Source organism: Python bivittatus, unplaced genomic scaffold (genome assembly GCF_059951505.1).
Source record: "Python bivittatus isolate LINGU-HERP-01145 unplaced genomic scaffold, Pbiv_v1 ctg000200_np1212, whole genome shotgun sequence".
NCBI classification, from domain to species: Eukaryota; Metazoa; Chordata; class Lepidosauria; order Squamata; family Pythonidae; genus Python; species Python bivittatus.
This window is the reverse complement of record NW_028277040.1, coordinates 14,198,184-14,218,634: the sequence shown is the minus strand read 5'-3', so window position 1 is coordinate 14,218,634 and position 20,451 is coordinate 14,198,184. Positions and strand designations below refer to the sequence as shown.

The 20,451-nt window shown below is 36.8% G+C and overlaps 1 protein-coding gene across 4 annotated transcripts in view; it reads left to right on the top strand.

Annotated features, from left to right (window-relative positions):
- GULP1 (GULP PTB domain containing engulfment adaptor 1) overlaps positions 1–20,451 on the top strand; it is a 186,913-nt gene that overhangs the window by 149,513 nt on the left and 16,949 nt on the right. For all 4 annotated transcript variants that reach the window (XM_088135725.1, XM_088135728.1, XM_088135724.1 and 1 more), the window contains 4 exons: positions 7,711–7,809; positions 12,280–12,417; positions 13,416–13,532; positions 14,650–14,742. In XM_088135725.1, the coding sequence (XP_087991851.1) occupies positions 7,711–7,809; positions 12,280–12,417; positions 13,416–13,532; positions 14,650–14,742 (447 nt within the window). The remainder of the gene's footprint in view (positions 1–7,710; positions 7,810–12,279; positions 12,418–13,415; positions 13,533–14,649; positions 14,743–20,451) is intronic.

The window sequence follows — 20,451 nt, the reverse complement described above, 5'->3', positions numbered from 1 at the left end:
GAAAAAGCTATCCTGGCCATAGATTCACCTGGTGCTCTAGCAGGAGGATGAGTCCAGGATAACCCCCAGATTACAGACCTGTTTCTTCATGGTGAGTGTACAGGTACATGGTGAGTGTACTTGCTTAATGACAGTAATTGAGACTGGCAACCCCATCATTAAGCAACGTGGTTGTAAAGTGCAACATCATGTGACTGCACTGACTTAGGATGACCATTGTGGCAGTCCTGGCAGTCCCAGTTGCTGTCATTAGGCGAATCCCACACAGTTGCAGCATCACATGATCGCCATTTGCAACCTCATGATGTCTTCCCCATTGACTTTGCTTGTCAGAAGCTGGCAGCGAAGGTCACAAATGGCAATCAAGAGACCCCAGGATGCTGCAACCATTGTAATTGTGAGCCAGTTGCCAAGTGCCTTAATCATGATTATGTGACCATGGGGATGCTGTGATGGAACAGTTGTAAGTCCCCTTGTTTGTAATTTCAAATGGTTACTCAATGAGTGATCATTCAACGAGGACTACCTGTAACCCCAACCAGAGTCAATGATGTAACTGTTCAGGAATTGGATAGCTCCTGAATCACCAGCTAGCATATCTTGTCAGGATTAATTCAAAACCTCTTTTTCCCCCATCCCTCAAGCTTTCAAACAGTGGGTCAAAATTTGTAGGACACTCTATTAAACTTTTCTTCCCCTAAACTGCTTCATTCAGGGCCTTCTATAATTGTTGTCATGCTATCTTCTCCAACACTTTCCCCAGAAAGGGAAGGATTTTGATGGACAGAAGCTGTTCATATTGGCTAGATCTAAGAATAGCCTTTTGTGGAAGAGGTGCATTGTTGCCACTTTCAAGGTAGACTTTCACCACTTCTCAGATCCAGCTCCTTGTCCACTCTCTGGTGACAAAAATGAGCCACAAAGGGCAAGGATCCAACCCCCAGAGGCAGCACTCTTGAGAACCTAGAGAACCTTAATCACAAGCCACAGGTAAAACCAATCCACAATGAAATGTAATCCTAGTCAACTCATTGGATTCTGTCAAGACAGTGGGCAAATCCAAGTAAATAAAATATGATACAACTTCGTTGGAATATCACTTTAAATGGAACAATAGAAAGACAACCTAAATAGAAGTGTTGGTGGTACTTTAAAACAATTACAGTTTTGTACAATACCTATAGAATGAAATTCTACTGTTGGGCAGTAAACACAAGACACCTGGGTTATATAATACAGTTTATGTTATTAATATAATAATTATTGTCTCAGTTGATCTATCTTATAACAAAAAAATGGAATCCCAAATATTATGGAACTGTTCTCATATATGTTTGAATTCTATGGGCCAATTTATGTTTGGCAACATTTATACATGTGGTTGCATGGCTGGAAGACCACAGAAAATGGGAAATGGATGTGTAAGGTTTTGAACTGTATCTTAAACTTTAGACTTTAAAATCTTGGACCTGGGGATGCAATTAAAGAAGAAAGCACGAAAATTGGTTTGTGTTAAGCTCAAAGTAACTCTCCTTTGATTTTCTAAATTAGGGGGGGAAAGGAAATTTCAGTTAAATTAAAAGCTTAGAGCCTTATTAATAGAAGGGAATTAATTATAGTTCTTAGGGTCAATTTAAACACTTTTATCATTTTATCATTTTTATCCTTTTAAAAAGTGTTTATGTGCTTTTGGAGGTGTTATCCAATTTAAAGCACCTCTTTCAACAAAAGCCACAATGCTTCAAAGAGCTGAATGCATATCAAAAGATGCTACATTTTCTTAAATTACCCATGCTGATAAAATGGCTGTGAAATTTTGCATTTGCTGAAGCATTGTTCAGTTATGACTGCATTTTGTTTATAATTAGTTGAGCCAAAAACATTATAATTAATTTAGTTCTACAGTCAAGCATGAAACAAGTTAAATAAAATGTGATGCTTCCCTCATTCACAATATACCTATGTATAAAACAAATTGCACTGTGCAATTTTATTTTTACCAGCAGGTGGGGCTGGTGTTCCACAGCAAAAAGAGTCTAAGAAAAATTAGTCCTTTCAATTTCTTTTCCAAATTTTAATTTATCTCAAAGTGCTCAGTACTTCGTTATTATATTGGACCAGCCATTGTTTAGGTCCTTGAAAAGTCTTGTTGCATGATCAACCATCCTCCAGCTGGAATATTCGATTTTACCTGGAATGCTTTCTATTTTTTCTGTACTGGTATGAAACAGTATAAATCATAAAAAGCAGATGGGCCATAGATGTTCAGAGTGTAGTGGTTCCATAAATGTTTCCAAAGTACTCCATCTTTCTGAAGTAATATTTTCCATAATTTAGACTATTAAATATCTGAAACAGGATATCTAAAATTGGTTTCTTGAAATATTTCCCACTGAAATCAACCCCAGCCACAAATCAGGCAGATTGTTTGGCTATAGGTGATAAGTTTTAATGATTGGAAAGGTACAGAATGGCACATGGTACAGCCAACAGATGGAGCCCAATTAAAGGGATACACTTTGAAACTGGCACAGGTATAGACAAACTGGTGTTCTGCAGATGTTTCATACCACAGCCTCTATCACCTGGGACTATTGAAAACTGAAGTTCAAAACATCTGGAGGAGACTTGATTGCCTCTAACTTCTTTCCGTTTGCTATTCTCCTGTCATTCAGAGACAACTCTCAGAAGAGGAAGCCTGCTGATACATTGCTTTCCCTCCCCTTTCCAAATGATTTCCTTTCTCTTCTCGTTGTCAAAGGCAGCAGTAACATTCTGCATATTGTTCTACTTTCCACTATTTAAGTGCAAGGCTTGGAAAATAAACCCAACTTCAAAAGATAATTGGAAACAATGGAACAGGATCAGTAATAATAATTTGGCATCAGTTGTAGCATCAACTTTCCTTTGTTGGTGATTAATATAGGATGTTATAACATATATGACTTTAGAACATTTCTGTATCTTGTTAAATGTTGGGAAACATTTTCTACAACAGAACCTTGCAAACACAATCTTTCTTATGCATCAGACTGTACAGATACATTTATGTTTCTACTGTGGCCACCACAACTCAGCAATTGGTCTGAGTCAAATTCTAAGCATAGGAAAGTAAATTCAATTCAGCAGTGATCCCATAATGAAGAGGTATTACCATTAATTACTAAATTATTACAACAGAGACACCAAACAAATTGTAAAAAACTCTGAGGACTATGGAGGTGGCCTTGAAATAGGAATTCAACAGCCTAGGTGAATACAACTTAGCTCCCCTGGAAGGGAGGAGTGAGTGAGAAAGAAAGTCAAGATTGCCCCACCTTGATTTTCTTTGTTATAGGAGAGGGGAAGGAGAATCTCTATCAGGTTTTCAAGATTTTGTTATTATACCCTTTAACAGAGTTCCAGTAATTTCCTGACCTGGCCTATCTCCCTTCTTTCAAATATCACCTAGTGAGACCTTGGAGGTGTGCCTTCTCTGTAGCTAAATGCACCCTTTGGAATAGCCTCCCACTTGAGATTTGGGGGACCCTACCCTTTTAGCCTTCTAGAAGGCCATGAAGACCTGGTTCTTCCTGCAAGCATTGGGCTAGGAAGGGGTTGAGTTGGGAAGTCACTAGTGTAGTTTGTTATGGTTTCCTGGTGGAAAGGGTACAATATTTTTTATGTTTTGATTGATTGCTGTAAGATGCCTAGGATCACTATGTGAGATAGGCAGCCATATAAGTTCTTTAAATAAATAAATCCTTGAAGGGCTGACAGTAGTGCAGAATATCAGGGGAAATTATCCATTATAAATTCTGTTCAAGTCCTGGCTGATTTGAGGAATATAGAAATGGCTTGGCAGTGATCTCTCTATCAGATCTCAATTGGCTGCTTGGTTTACCAACATTATCTGAGTTACTTTTACATCAGACATTCTCAGTCCAATTTTTCTTTCATCCATTATCAGTATTATACTCATGAGGAGCAGCTGTTTGGAGTCCAAGTGGGCGACCTCACATTATCTCATTTTTCCAGAGAAACTTCTCCAGCCAGAATTCCCTGTCTGGCCACCAATCTCTGCCAGAATGCCATCCCCTCTCCTTCAGGGATGTCTAGTTCACCATGAATCCTCACCGGAAGCTCCAATTTTACTAAGGAATAATACCTAAAGAATTTCACTTTGGCCAAGTTCTATTCTTGTTATCATATAAAGTCATATCTAAGTCATATCTCAAGCATATAGATATATATCATGTGTTTTGAAGACATTCAATCAGTAGCTGTAATGGTATGTGGGAATGACCTTGGGAAACAGGTGGAAACAATTTTATCAGATTTCGTTTATCAGACCATTATTTAGTCTGCGTTCTTCCACCTGTCTCCCAAGGTCATTCCCACATAGTATTACAGTAGCATAAGAAATACTTTGTGAGGCCCAAGCCTTATCTTTTTGATGTCATCTGCAATGGTGAGAGAGCCTAGTGGTGAGCCCCTCCCCCAGGCTGCATCAGTTGATAGTGATGGGGAAAAGAGGGATGGAGGGACACATAGCTACTTTTTCCTCACCACTGTCACACCAGTGGGCCTAAGCCCTGTAAGAACTTCCCACCACCATCTCAGTCACTGCAAAACTCCCTTCCTGTTGAAGGGGAGGAGGAAGAAGGGCTAGCAGTAGCAACAGCTGACTGAAGAACAGCAAAGTAGGAGGACTGTTGTGGCAGTAGTGGGTCATCCCTCACTTGCTCCTTCCTTCCTTCCTTCCTTCCTTCCTTCCTTCCTTCCTTCCTTCCTTCCTTCCTTCCTTCCTTCCTTCCTTCCTTCCTTCCACACTGCTCTGTGCAGAGGGATGACATTCTGCCAGTTTTGTTTGTTTTTTAAAAGATTGAAGGTGTGGGGCAAGGAGTAGGACAAGAGGAAGCCTGAAGCTCCTGTGGACCACAAGATGGCAGCCTCCCCACCTTCATTCTTTGCATAATCCTGCATTCCATTGCCCTTGGTGCCATTGTATTAAACTTTTGCAAATAGTGAAAGGATAGGCTCTGTCTGTGCCAAATATGGGTCTCCAGGTTTAGCAAAAAAAAAAGTTTTATAAGTGCCAAGAATATTTGAAATGACCAGTAGTGACAACCAATTTAGTTTATTTATACTGAAATGTTTCAAAACCTGAGGCATAAAGCATTTACCAGAGCTGCAGGATCCATTTTATTGGTATTGCTAATGATGTGCTGAATTTTAAGTCAAAAGAAAAAGAAAGCAATTACATGGCCCAGGTTTTTTTATTGTTTCTGTATGTTTGTGCACATTTTTCAAAGAATGCATAATAGGCTAAAGAATATATAACAGGCTTTTCATTTTGAATAGATTCTCAAGGGAGAAAAAAAAATTGAATGTAAAACAGTAATTAAAAACTAGATATTCCAAGTAACAATAAAAAGATAGTTGTTCAGTTCCAGATGATATCCCTAGCTGTTTAAAAAGGAAATGTATGTCTTAGAAAGGAAGTCTTAATTGCTTGCCTAAGTAAATTGGGCTTACAGCCTGGAGAATACTGGATGAAATAGATTCCATAAATGCTCAAAAAGCATCTAGAATGGTTGAAAGAAACTTGAGGGATCTCAATGTCTGACAAATATGCCAGAAAAAGGGTGGGGAACCAGTTAAAATGGTCCAGTATAGGCATCTTATAGACCTGTATGGTTTTCCAAATTTGCTTGGGAATTTTCCTGCCTCAACCTTTGCTCGTATTACTGAAGCACTGGCTGATCTGTGAGATACGGAGATGGCCCAGGCAGTTGGTATTACTATTTCCTAGTGATTTTTCTCTCTGCCAAATCTTATTTGGCATCTTGGATAGGAGAGAATTGGAGTGAAAATGGAGGACCTTTCATGACAAATCACACTGTACATAAAATGGAACTCTCTTTTAGGCCCATTTGAAGTGGTACTCTGCAGCAGTAGGTACAGCAAAGATGGCTTGCTTCTTTGCTTCCATTGCAACTGCAGAGAAGAGGCTTATGATGATTTTCAGAATGGTTCAGCATCGCCTTCATCCATGTGTTGGGAGAGGAAGCCAGAGAACTCCAGGTCTCTCAGTGAGCAGTTTTTATAACTCTTTACAGATAATCCAGTTCACTTTGATTTGAGCTCCATTGTTGGAGCAGGTCAAGGAGATTTTTAAAACTTGTGAACCGCTTGTCAGGTGTTTACAGATTCTTTTCAGTTTATAGATTTAAAAGATAGGGACAGGATATGTGGAGAGGTGAAGGCTGCTGCTTGCTCACTCAACTTTTGGCATTGCTAATTAATTTGGCCAGGTTGTGATGGGGCATGTGGTTCAGGGAAGTGATTAATGCCTCCCTGGGCACCAGATATGTATCTCTACGTTTAAAGGAGGTAGTTATAAGACCTATATTGAAAAAGTCCCCTTGTACTTAGAAGAAAACGAGAGCCCATTCTTGGATAAGGTGACAGAAAATTGTGGCCTCACATCTCCTAGTGCATCTTGACCTGTCCTGCCTTAGCCATGGAAGCTAACCGGTTATTTCAGCCCACCCCACTCGGTCCAGCAGAAGGGGCAGGTTGCAGACCCCACCGGTCAAGGAATTCCGATTGGTGGGGTCTGGGCAGAGGGCCTTTTCTGCTGTGGCTCCCGCTCTATGGAACATCTTGCCTCCCAAGGTCCGTTGTGCCCCCTCCCTCATGGCCTTCAGAAAAGGGGTTAAATCTTGGCTCTGCCAGAAGACCTGGGGGCCGGATGGGGGCTCGCATCTGTGGAGATGGCTGGTGGGGTGATGGGTTTGGTTCCCCCCCCCCCCCAGCATCTTGAAGGTTTTAGGGCTAAAATTTACAGGGAGGGTTAGGACATTTTTCATGTATGTTTCTATTTTAATTATTCATGGATTTTAGCCATTGTTGGAGGGATTGGTGTTTTTTCCTTTTTTGTTTTTGTGAGCCGCCCAGAGCCACCAGTTGGGGGAGATGGGCGGCATACAAGTTTAACAATAAATAAATAAATAAACTGAGTGTCTTTGGACCAGTCACGTACTCTCAGCTGCAGGAAAAAAGCAATAGCAAATCTCTTCTGAAAATGTTGCCAAGAAAACTTGTCTATGTGGTCAGATAGGAGCAAGGCTGACTTGAAAGCACACACATACACACACACGCAAACACACAGAGTACTGAAACTTAGTAGCTGAAACGCACAAGAAAGTAGATGGAGAGAATGCAAGCCTATTCTCTTGAGAACAATTGGTAGTTTTGATAACCATGCTATTCTTCTGGAACATCTGGTAGGACTGAACCCTGAGATTAATGTTTTGCAGTAGTTCCAGTCTTTCCTGTTAAAATATACCCAGAAATTAATTTCTGACTGCAAAATGTCATAGGTTGGCAGTGACCATCATAGGTTTGTAGAGTGAAAATGCCAATGAACTACCAATCTCAGGAGTTTTGTCTGAAAGAAAGACACATTGGCAACCAAGCCCTGTTTCCTAGGCCTTACTTAGAGAAATACTTCAAAGAAACCAAGTACGAGAGAATATAGTAAGTGTTGGAATAAACAGAAAGGCAGAATGGATGTTCAATTGTAAGTAAAAATTAACAATTAAAATGTTTTAAACTCTGGCAAATCCCAGTGCAGGGGAAACTGCTAATTGATAGTACTATAAGAATTTAAAATATGTAAGAACTTAAAATAGTCTTATATGATTATTTTTCTCTGATTTTCAGTTTGCAAGACATATTAAGAAATCTGAAGGCCAAAAAACACCAAAAGTTGAGTTACAAATTTCAATATATGGCGTAAAGATTCTAGATCCAAAAACAAAGGTAAGACTCTTCTTATTCCCTTTAGCTCTTACAATTCTGGCGAAGGCACAGCAACCCATGCCCCAAAGTGGTGACTTAACTATATTTCTTTTATTGGCCTCCAATAACTTGTTATTTGTTCTACAAAAAAAAACCTAGCAGAAGGTCAGATATCTGATGTGAAACCATTTTTGCTTCTCTCAGGAAATGAATAACTATACAACTTTGTATAATTGAGCTGAGAATATGAAAACTATTGAATTTTGCTTAATTGAAGTTCAAGCGCCGGGCTTAGACATCTTAGCATAAAAAAAGAATAGAAATGAAATTATTTTACTTAAATCCTTGATCATAAATTGAACTGGAAGGAACCTTTATAGGTTATCTTGTTCAACCTCTTGTTCAGGGGAAGATCTGCTAGAACACCTCTGAGTCATTATTATTTATTTATTAAATTTATATAGCCGCTCATCTCACTTGCATGTGACTCTGGGTGGTGTACATAGTAAGTACATACACAACTAAAATTATAATCTTCTATCATGAAAAACAATTAAAAAATTAAAAGCTACATTTAAAATACAATTATAAAAAGACGGAGGAGAGTGCACTCCAACCATATACAATATGACCATTTAACAGGCCCCAAACTTTCTTGGGATTCCCAAGCCCATCCAAGTTTTAAGGACCTTCTGGAAGGCCAGGAGAGTTGGGGCCATTCTCACCAGGGGGGTGGGGGTGGGGGTGGAATGATGTTCTAGAGGGCAGGGGCCATGGCAGAAAAGGCTGCCTTTCTGGATCCCACCAAATGAAGCTCCTTGGCTGACAGGACAAGCAACATGCCCCTTCTACTGGACCTGATGGGATGGGTAGATGTAACTGGGGAGAGACAGTCCCTTGAATACCTTGTAGGGCTTTAAAGGTCATCAATAGCACCTTGAATTGGACCCAGAAACAAACTGACAGCCAATGCAGCTCACGGATCAGAAGTGTGACATGTGCAGTTCTTGGAGCACACATAACTGCCTGTAGATAAATGGGGACTCTCACTCCGGTGGGAGGAAAAATGCTGGCGGCACCTTGCAAAAAAGGAGTTGGGAGCAGTTGCCGGTAAGCACGAAAAACCGCGCGCGCCCGAAAAGGGCACGAAGCAACGGAAACCCCGCCTCCTGCGCTCGCCAGCTGGGCTCTGCCCTAGGAAGGAGGCTCTGGCAAACCACTTCCGAAGAACAGTTGCCTTGAAAACTGCAAGGACTCGTCCAAGCAGTCACTGCAGGGTCAGCAATGACTGAGTGCAGACAAAAAAAAAAAAAATGGATTGTACAGCCAGGAAGTTTTTTCCCGATGTCTAGCTTGAACCTGTTTCCTTCTAATTTTTAACCCATTGATTCTGATTCTTTGCTCTTTTCCATGGATCACAGAAATAATTTTTATACTTATGAAAGAAATAGAAAGCTTGGAGATATAAATAACGATGAAGCCCATCAATAGAAACAACACAGCTTCGGATCCATCCCATGTCATATTTTTTAGCCTAATGTGTTAAAGAACAGGAATGCAAAAAAAAAAAAAAGATCTTATTGTTTAATCTTTAACGTATTTATTTTGCAATGTGAAACTGAAAGATTTGGAATAGCTACAGTAACAGTGCTGTTTTAATAAGTCTTAGGTTATGAGCAGAGCCTTTGCAGATGGCAGCAGAGACACACTTGTCTCATGTATCGTCTGTGTCCATTCCTCCATGTACTCAGGAGTGGAGTTAATAGAAATGGTGTGTATCCAGACTGGGATCCTTCTGAGATCCCTGGGGGTAGCTAGCACCTTGAAGATGCTCCCACATGTTAATATGTTTTTGATCACCAGCATCTTGGAAGATATTATTATTTATGTATGTGTGTGGTTTTCTTGTATTTTTATATTATTTTATTATATTTTAACTGATATTTATTTGTTGTTTTTATTGTAAACTGCCCAGTCACTTCCTCACTGCTCAGTGAAATGGGTGGTGTCTAAATCTGAAATATAAATAAATAAATATCTCAAGTTCTGAGTGTAAAATAATTTGCAAAATAATCAAATATGCAACTTATTTGACAATCTGTAGTTACGGGGAGATACTATTTCATCACCATCTGGATGGATGTGTTTTATTTTGTCTTGGCGGGGTCTTGGCTGATGAAAGGGGAAGACTTAAATAACAATGAATTTCTACTCTGCTATTCTTTATTGCGAATAGTGTGAAATCTTGCCTACCTTACCCAAATATATCCTTATCAAAGGACTGGGTACTCTGAGAATGATATTATAGTAGGTCTTCTAATGAGTTGTATACAGTCAAGGGTGAAATCTGCTTAAACTGTTTTCTACATCCCAAAATTTCTCAGTAGACCAGCTCTAGTGTTTCACTGCTCTATACCAGAAACATGTCTTCCTGTTATCTAACTGAAATCTTTGTAGTTGTATCTGTTCATATTCTTTCTAGTATTTTTCAGCAGGCCAGTGATTCCTAACATGCAGAATATCCAAACCTAGAAACTTTGTTTTTACTGCCATATCAAATCAGTGTTAACCCCTTCCTCGAAATCCCCCAGGAACAGCAATTCACCTGATAACTCACAGTTCCTATTCTCAGGAAAGAGCATCTTAATGCCTCAGCTGATGTACATTTCTAATCCTGTGGGCAATTACATAAATTCATCATCCTTTTCTACATGCAACTCCCAGAAAAGTGAAACCGGTTTATTTTATTGCATTACAGTACATTAGATTTAGAAAAGGTCATAGCTGACCAGAAGAGCAATGCAACCAAAACCAAACTTAACGAATGAGGACTCCACAGCTAGCCTATCCAAAGGTCTGGAAGAACAACCAAGTTTTTAATGATTTCCTGAATGTCATTAGGTGGGAGCTGTGTGAACCTCTGGAGGGATGTTGCCCCAGACAGCAGGTGCTACAACAGAGAAGGCGCACTTCCTGGGTCTGTAAGATGTCACTGTTAATCAACAAGACCCACACCATACACCCACTCTGGCTGTACTTATTGGACAGGCAGAAATGGGGTGAGATCTGGATGTAAGAGTTTCTCAGATATCCAGACCCAATTCCATGAAGGTCTTTAAAGGTGATAACCAACACCTTTATTACTAGGTATTATTTTTATTCTTTCCTAGAATGAGCCTTCCTCAACATTTTATTAGCTCCATAATTAATGGTTTACACTGAAAATAAGAGCACTTGTTTCTGAATATAGATGTGTGGGTTCCATCTGTACCTGTATAACAATGCAGTCCTCCAGCTTTGTGCTGCAACAAATCCTCTTTTGTTGACAAACTTAAGATGGATGGATAGTGCTATGGCACAATTAGCTGGAGAGTTCCAGCAAGTGTTCTGGACTGATTGTAAAGCTGGACCAGTGATGAAATCAGCATGAGTAATTGTGAAATGAACTAGAAATAAGGCAAAATGAATTGGGTTTAGCTGCCCTGGACTACTTCTGTTTTGTTTTGTTTTGTTTAAATGCAATTGCATTGCTCCACTATTCCATACAGATTATTCAGATGGCATTGAAAAGCACTTAGTTAAAAATGTCAGAAAACAATTATCTTATAGGATCACTAGAAGGAAGAAGGCAGCAATGTTTACTTTGTTATGACAATGATAAATATGATACCTATAGAACCCTCTCTTGTGTTCACACACGCACAAAAGCTAGATTCTTGAACTTTAAAAAATTAATAACAATGTCAGTAACAATTTACTGTGAAAAAACAATAGTGGTTAATAGCAGGTGGAGCCCCACATCTGAAAGCAGACAGTGAAAATGTAAACCACTACCTGAAATCCTGTTATAGTCAATGCTATTTAGAAGGCTTTAGTAACATGTGATCCCATATTCTTCTCAAAAGATTACCAGAATACTTACTTTAATTACTTTGTAAATGGTTAAACTGGGATAACGTAATTAACTTTCGGCAATATTTTACAGTAAATAATTACATGCATTGGGAAAATGTGATGTATTGCAGTAACGCAGGAACTTTAGTATCATCCAGCAAGAGAATCCTGTGAATGGAGCTGAAGCTTCCCAAGTATCTGTAATGGAATATCTTGCGTTTTTGTTTCCTTGTCTTATGAAATTGAAAATTAGACCCAGATTACCTTTGCAGTTGTATCTAACAATGCAGCTGTAGTAACATTGGCATCCACAGCTTCTGCTGTTTTCACTAAAAAGAAAAAAACGAGTTGTTACAACACAACCTGTTTTCATCAGACTGACCATCTGACCCCCTGTGCAGACACCCACTGTGTACTAATATATAAGTGCAGTATTACAATCAATATTCAGGACTACAAGAATAAAATGTATTATGTTCTTTCATGAAGTAGTGTTTTATTAAGAGGACTTTGCTTCATCCTGGGAGTCTTGAATAAATAGTATTCAGCGGTCAAAATGTCATTCCAAAGAGGTAATTGCACATTTGTTATTTGCAGGAAGTCCAGCACAACTGCCAACTCCACAGGATATCATTTTGTGCTGATGACAAAACTGACAAAAGAATATTCACTTTCATATGCAAAGATTCTGAATCAAATAAACACTTATGTTATGTCTTTGACAGTGAAAAATGTGTAAGTACACATATATTCTAAAACTGATCAAGTTTGGGGTTCTTTTATATCGAAACATTGCCTTACCCCTTGCCTTTTTTGTAAGAGCTCTTTTTTTGCAAAATAGTGACTAAAGTAACGTTGCTGACTTTTCTCTCTGGTTAAAACTTCTTTTCTCTATGATTTCAGTTTCTCTTGTACTCTGCCAATATAATTCACATAGATATGTTTGAATATCATAGAATCAGTCCAGTATTATCACTAAGAGGTCTAATTCTGCATTGAATGAAAGTGATACATAACTTAAAGTTGATTGTGCTCACTTGTCAGGAAATGCAGTGCAAATGCACAAACAAATTAGGTTCTGTGTTCCTGGACTTTTAGCTGTTTGGATTGAACATAGAGCTAACCAGCTGTAATGTTCTGATAGTGATTATTTGAACTATATTTGGTACAGGCTTAAAAATAGTTACGGCCAAATCTTTGTCCCATCTGGACATTTTTTTATCTCTACCTGAAACAGCATGAAGGTCATGCGCTCTTCAGTATGCTCTGCTATTCCTTTTAATACAGGAGAGTTCTCAATAATTATGTTTAAAACAAGTTAATATAATTTGCATTTTATATTGTATTTTGTATTGTATTTTTTCCTTCACTTGAAATCACATTGTGATTTAACCAAAATGCAGCTAATTATGATTCTCAGTAAATCATACAAAAATATGTTTCTGTTTTCTTGGAAATATATTCCTCATGCATTTCTGTGTAAAGTGAAATATCCACTCAAGACTGGGCTTGATTTCAGTACATCAATCCAATGGATTTGTGAAATAATTTGTTTTTCTTCTATTTTCATTTTCATATTATACTGATTCTGTGGCATGTAGATTTTTCAGCCTGTTGTGATTTTTTTTTTGTATTAATAGTTTCCTTGATATTATAGATGCTGAATCAGTATGAGCCTTTATTCTTTGCCACATGAAATGACATGCTAATGGTAATACTTGTTTTATTTCAAGGCAGAAGAGATAACTTTAACTATTGGCCAAGCATTTGACCTTGCTTACAGAAAATTTCTAGAATCAGGAGGAAAGGATGTTGAAACACGAAAGCAGATTGCTGGATTACAGAAAAGAGTAAGTTCCATAATCTGTCTCAGTTTAACCAATGTTTTATGTAGGTTTTTTAAAACACTTGTCATTGCTATTCCATATACGAAATAAAAATCTCAGCCATTTTATAAAAGATTTATTAATGGAATACATACCATTCAAAGATCCATTCATAGTAACTAAGTTATATTTATTTAAATGGATTCAACTGAATTACAGAAGTGAAATTTAAATTTATGACTGTAGAAGTAAAGCCATCTCTGAGAAAAACGGTAAACCAGAAAACAGAGTAACTTGGCAGAAATCAAAACAAAAATGGAAATGAGAAAACTAGGGTGGTGCTTCAGTGTAGGGTATAGTTTCATTAGAATCTGAATAAATGTTAGCAAATTAGAATGAAAAATCGAATTAATTGTTCTCAGGGCAGTTGGGAAAGGCTATTCAATGGGGGAATAATCTATTTGCAAAAAAGAACAATAATATGAGTTAAATCTAAACTTGTACACAGAATGGATTGTATCTAACTCATGTCCCTCTGCTGATAGAAGTTTTTTCAACCTGGTGGAGGAAGATGTTCTTTTGATCATTCTCTTTCCTGCCTAAGGCCTTTTGTGTTTTTCTAAATCTGTCCCAGAGGACTAGGGAACTTTAAGAAAAGTTGGGAAATATGTATTTCTGTCTGAGGGTTCCAGCAGCAAAAGGATGCCAGTAAGATAAAAAAGGAGGGGTTTTGTTAGGTTTTGCTGAACATATTTATTTATCTATTTTGTGAACAAACTGGCTTCATGGGAAGCCATCAGTGAATAGTATGTTATATGTAACTGAATGCAATGCTTCAGTTGTGATAACAGGTTCTATTGTGGAAATAATTCCGTTATCCATTCCTAGGTAACTTAAAAATACACATTTCCATTTAATCAATGCAGTAAATTAATATTGTAAGTGTGTGGGGGGGGGGTTCCATCATACGAATATGATACAAATTTTGGAACTCTTTCAGTGAGGATGATGACAGTACTAGAACTGCATCTTGCTTCTGTAGACTTCTTTATTTAATAATGATAAATGCTTTGTTCCATGATGAATTTCCCCTACTTTGACACTATTTCTCAGACTTTTCTGATACATGCATATTTTTCAGATTAATGAATTAGAAACAGAAAATCTGGAGCTAAGAAACAAGGTACAAGATTTGGAGAACCAGTTAAGAATAACCCAAGTACACACGTTGCCAGTAAGTACACTGAACAAAAATGTTTCTCTTAGCAAGCCTGTTTCATTTTACAATTTCAGTTTTATTTCAGTCATAGACCAGCACAGAACTAATAACATAAAAAATCAAAATATTTTTTCTCATTTCCTTTTCAATATATACATACACTTCTATGTTTAATTTTGCTATTCTTTGTTATAATTGGTTGGACCATAATTGTCTTAATCCCAACAACCCCTAGCAGAGCTCCAGCAAGTATTAGACTTAATATAAGTTAATATAGCTTTACATTCTATCAGTGTTTTATAAATTCTAATATTACTTATGTCCTTTTATAGTTATCTATCCTAGTTATTCATAGCATTTAGATTATTCATTGTAAAATTAATTGTAATTTTATGGGATTCTCTTGCATTTTAATTCCTGAACTCTGTAATTTTTTGTTAATAATTTTATCTTTACCTTATTTTATTCTACCGTTAAGATTTTTTATTTTTATTTCTATTTTAGAGTAGTTGTTATGTTATTAGCAAGACTGTTAACGTTTACTTTGCTGCATTGCTTCATAATAAATGTAAAGCATTTTTCTGATTGACTTAACAAAATGAATATCATATTTAAATAACTCTGGAATTGTAACAAAGTTGCAAAATGAAGTTTTGAAAATGTTTGCTATTCAGTTCAGTGTTCAGTGCACACAAGTAGATCATACTCTGTTCGGGTCCTAAGCATCACACCTAAGCATTAGCTTTATCCTGTATTCTTTGAGAATTCAAAATAATTTAGCTCTCCCAAACAATCTTGATCTAAGTCATAATCCATCAGACCTTAGCCTTAGCATCTGTTTTCAGTAGCAGAATTCCTCAAAGTAAAAGGTAAAAAGAGGAAAATATAGTTCATAATTATTCCTCAATTTTAAGTAAAGTACAGAGACTGCTTTAGCATGAGAATTTAAGAGGAAAGTGGTATGATCTCTAAATCCCAAAGTGCTATAATATATTCCTGCCCTCCCCCCAGAATTAAAACTGCTTGATAATTAGCTCTTGATAAAGTATACCTATCTTTCCTGAAATTCAGTCACAAACATATACAGTAGTTGATATAATGGTATGCGGGAAAGACTTTGGAAGACTGGGCACAGAGACACTGCCAAGGGATGGTCAGGTAAGAGACAGCATAGCCTACAACTGGATAGTGGGTGGGGCAGGAGGCTCAGAAGAGACCCTCCCTAGTTTCTTGGGCTGTAAAGGAAACAAGGGGAGAATTGTACTTTCAGAGCAAGATTGATGTTGGCCTCACAGCGTAAACCAGGTAGGAATCACAACCAGATGAGCTAATTCTACTTTATTGTAAAGCTATATTGACAGAATATTAGGGGACTCTGTGAATCTTTTGTGCACTTTCCAGAACAATGAGGAAATGCACAAAAATGTTCAGGTAGAGGTGGAGGTAGTTTTGTCAGAGCTTTCGTTTAATCAGTGGAAGAACAACTTTGGATATAAACCAATCAGTAACAATGTTGTCACTATTTGTGACAAGGAAGGAAAAGGTTATTGAATGAAATGATGTCACAGTCATGTTTCTATTTCTGTAGCATAATCATTTAATTATTTAATACATTTTTGCTTCATAATTTCCCTGTATGATCTCCTGAATCTTTTTGGTAGTGTTATTCCATCTCCTGCTTGTAGATTGATAGATTTTACTTGATTACTATCATAATTTTCAGAAAAGGAACCATCTTAAGGCAGTTCTTTTAACAGTAAAAATAATGAAACGCTCAATAACCAGGTATCTTCAAAGCTCACAGTGATAGGCAATTTACTTTCAAAGTGCAGGAGATTCCAGTAAAAATTACGGATAGTAATGTTGCTCAGACAGTATTGGGGGGAGGGGGGAGTTTATTTCAATATAGATTTTTTTTTTCATGTAAGAAAAGAATTAAGTGTGACAGATGTTCAGAGACCTGGCATACCACCATGTGTAACATGCATTTGGGAAAAGTTCAGGATGGATGCCTAAGATCTTTAATAAGATGAATAAAGGAATGCCTTATGGAAATTCTAAAATGTTGATTAAATTTAAATCTTAAAACCAGATATTTGCCTGCTTAAAACAGATGTTAAGAAAACTATAAAAGAGTAATATATAGTTACAAACAACCAGGATTCAATAATTTCCAAACCTGATCAATAATGATGACATTCCAATTCTCTCTTGCAAGTTCTTCCATCTATACCTCCATCACAAAAATCCCTACAAGGTGCTTCTGGTAAAATTCAGCCTGAGGAATAGCATGAACTATTCAAGAATATAATATACTATATATTATTAGCCACACTATTCAATTTAGAAAACATTGGTTCTACTTAAAAGAGTCACTTTTTAATGAGATGGGGGGGTGACAAATTTGATATATAAATATAAATAAATAAATGCTCCACTGTTGACAGAATCTTTCTAACTACAGGGAAGCCGTTTAAAGAAATAAGCACACCAGAAATATGTGTAATTCTTTGTAGTGTGGAATGGTCTGTCTTGCACAAATGTTAAATATCAATTATGAGCTTTACCTATTGGGCATTTTATTTCCCATTTCCCTTTAATCATACTGGCTATGATATTTGTATCTCACTCAAAGCTTGTGAAAAATATTTGACTGGAAGCTTCAGTCAATTCAAAACACATTACTCATCAGCACAAAAAGCTTGCTGTGCTTCAAATTCTACATTAAAAATAAAACAGCTACTTTTAACTTTTTCCTTGGTTAACTTCTAAAGTAAGGATTTTAAAATATATATTAAATACATCATTAGAACTTGAACATTTTTAAGTGGGGATACTTACAATGAATTTTTCAATAGTATTATTAATCTTGTTGCTACATATGGAAAGCAAAGCAATTATAAGAAGATTGTCTATGTAATACAATGCCTCCCTTGAGGTTCACAATCAGTGTGAATATGCTATTAACTGTTTCCTTTCTATTGCCTATATTTTTATTCTGCCTCAGAAACACACACCTATGCATACATGCACACATCCTTCTTTGTCTCATATGTTGGCCCAGTAAGTATAATTTTTTCCACATACTGTAGATAACTACAAAACTTTACCAAAACTATTTTCTTTGTATAAATACTTTTTGATCAGCATCTGAACTAATATAAGCCCAGGCTATTTGCTGTCAGTGTACTGTTTAAGGGGCCTCTCATAGCAAATTCCTCACCATAAAAGTTGTTTTAGAAGTTGCTATAGGGATGGGCAGTCACCAATTATACAGTAGCTAATTCATACAGTTCCACAATTTAAAATACATCCCCACCCTAACTCCTGTGGCTTTCCCTAATCCTTGGCACATGTCTTAAGGAAGTAAAAGATAGGTGAAGCTTTCCCCAATAAGCAAAAAGAAAAAGGTTTGAATATTGTCATAACAAATGGTACATGGCTACAGTACAAGACATTTCTGCTGGACAAAAGTTCTGACATTACTGTGTGTCCACAGTGGGCTGTTTTATAAAACATGTCTTATAAAGAGAACAGAGGGAGTTATGAATAAATATATGTCATGAAAAAGGGGGTATTTAGCTTTAGGGGCTTGTAATTATTAATTGTTAATCACACAGCAATTCAAATTAACTTGTTGATAATTGACAGTCTTGTTTCAAATGAATTAAGTAGAGAAAAACTGGGCATTAGTAGGTCTAAGAAGGATACTGAAGTGCTCACTTTTATATTTCAGCAGAGAAGTGGGCACAATAAGTGACACTTTGCTGTAATTGCAAAACTGTTGCAAATGATGTTTCCAGACAAAATGGAAACTTAAAGGAGACATGAAATAGTGTTTTCTCCAAATAAAGGGCAAGTAAGCTGATTCAGAGTGAGGATAATTTTTATTCATGAGCATTAATTCTTAGTAATATTATATAACCAAATCCATCTTTGTTACTTATAAAAAACATGAATGAAAGTTTTAAAAATTCCTGGTACTATGATCAGAATTACACAGAAACTCATAAGGGGTAGTGTCTGAATGTCTGTGATGAAGTATGAGAATCAGAATATATGTTAGAAGGTAGCTTCTCTCTAAAGAAATGTAACTCCAAACAAAATATTGATTCTCATTTCTTTTGTTATGTGGGACAACGTATTTTCAACTTTTCTCGCTCTATTTTGGCTCTGTCATACATCATATATGCTGGGTATGAGGTATCTGACAGGCTAGCACTTTACAGAAGAGCAATGAAGTGTTTGGAAAACATGTTCAAATGCTGTGACATGTCTATACCTACAAGATTAGAACTGTGCAGACAATAAACTTCTCTGTGATATTCTATGGATGCAAATATTGGACTTTGAAGAAGCAGGACAGAAAATGTATTAACACTTTTGAACTTTGGTGTTAGAGAAGACTCTTCATTTTGTCTGGAAACATCATTTGCAACAGTTTTGTAATTACAGCAAAGTGGATAGCCAGGAAAACAAACAAAAGGATCAATTCAGAGTTCTCACTCAAGGCACAAAAGACTGGCCTCAAAATATCATATTTTGGACACATTATGCAAAGACTCAGCTCCCTCAAGAAGTCCATAATGCTGGGAAAAGAGGAAAGAAAGGGAAGAAGACAATCAACAGAAAGGTTGATGGACTCAATTATACCAGCAATGAATGCATCATTGAAAGGGCCAGGTTAAGGAGAAAGTCTATCTATTGATTACTAAGCATTGACACCAACACTTAGTGATATCTAAAGACTGTAGCTATACTTTTGAATAAGTTCCACTGAAATAAAGATTCTTGTGAACATTCTTAGGACAGCTGTGGTTCAGAAAATTGAAATTCAAGTACTTCATCCTGAAAATATATGGCACTTCTGTTTTAGTTAGCACTTTGTCATATGAATCAAATATTTACCCTTTCTTTACTTTCAATTGCTTCCTTCATTTTATATTATCAAGTGGGTAACATAAGACTAGAATGACTAACAAAGTCATTGTGTGATTACATTTTGGAACTGTACAAAATTGTACATGATTAGAAGGCAAAAATTGTAGAAATTTTATCAGCTTCACAATATTTTAATACTTCATATAAACGATTGTTTCAATAAGAAGATGTACTACAAGAGTTGTTCAGTTTTTGTATTTATTTAATTATTGACCTGCAGTATTTCCAAACAGCTGTCTTCAGTCTCCTGTTGTGCAGAGGTCCTGAACTGCTTGCAATATTTTATTCTAATCAAATATAGCATTAGTCTTTGAGATAAGCATCATATTCCCAGTGTCCTTCAAGTATACTGTAACATTCTTCTCTAAGATAAAAATCATGCACTTGAGTTGAATTGACTATGCTTTCTAGAACTTCATAATAGTGTTATCTGAATGTTTGACTTATTGCCTTTATAAAGTTGCAATAATCTTACTTTAAAACCTTCAAAATATGAGATTTGAGGAAATAGGTTTTGATGTAGATCAAGATTATGGAACAAAAATAACTTCTTACAAGAAACTGTGCTTCTTCAAGTGGTCAAGTTCTGAGCTGTGCCTACTCAAAACTCTGTGTAAAACCTTCCAGAACTCAGAGTAACAAGATCCTCTCTCTCTTTAAATACTGCACTTGCTTAGACACAATTCCTGCTCTATGGTGCAAAGGGACAGGTCTATATTTATTCATTTACTAACATTTGTATGTTGCTTACTCATATGACTCTATTGTAATAGAGCTTATAAT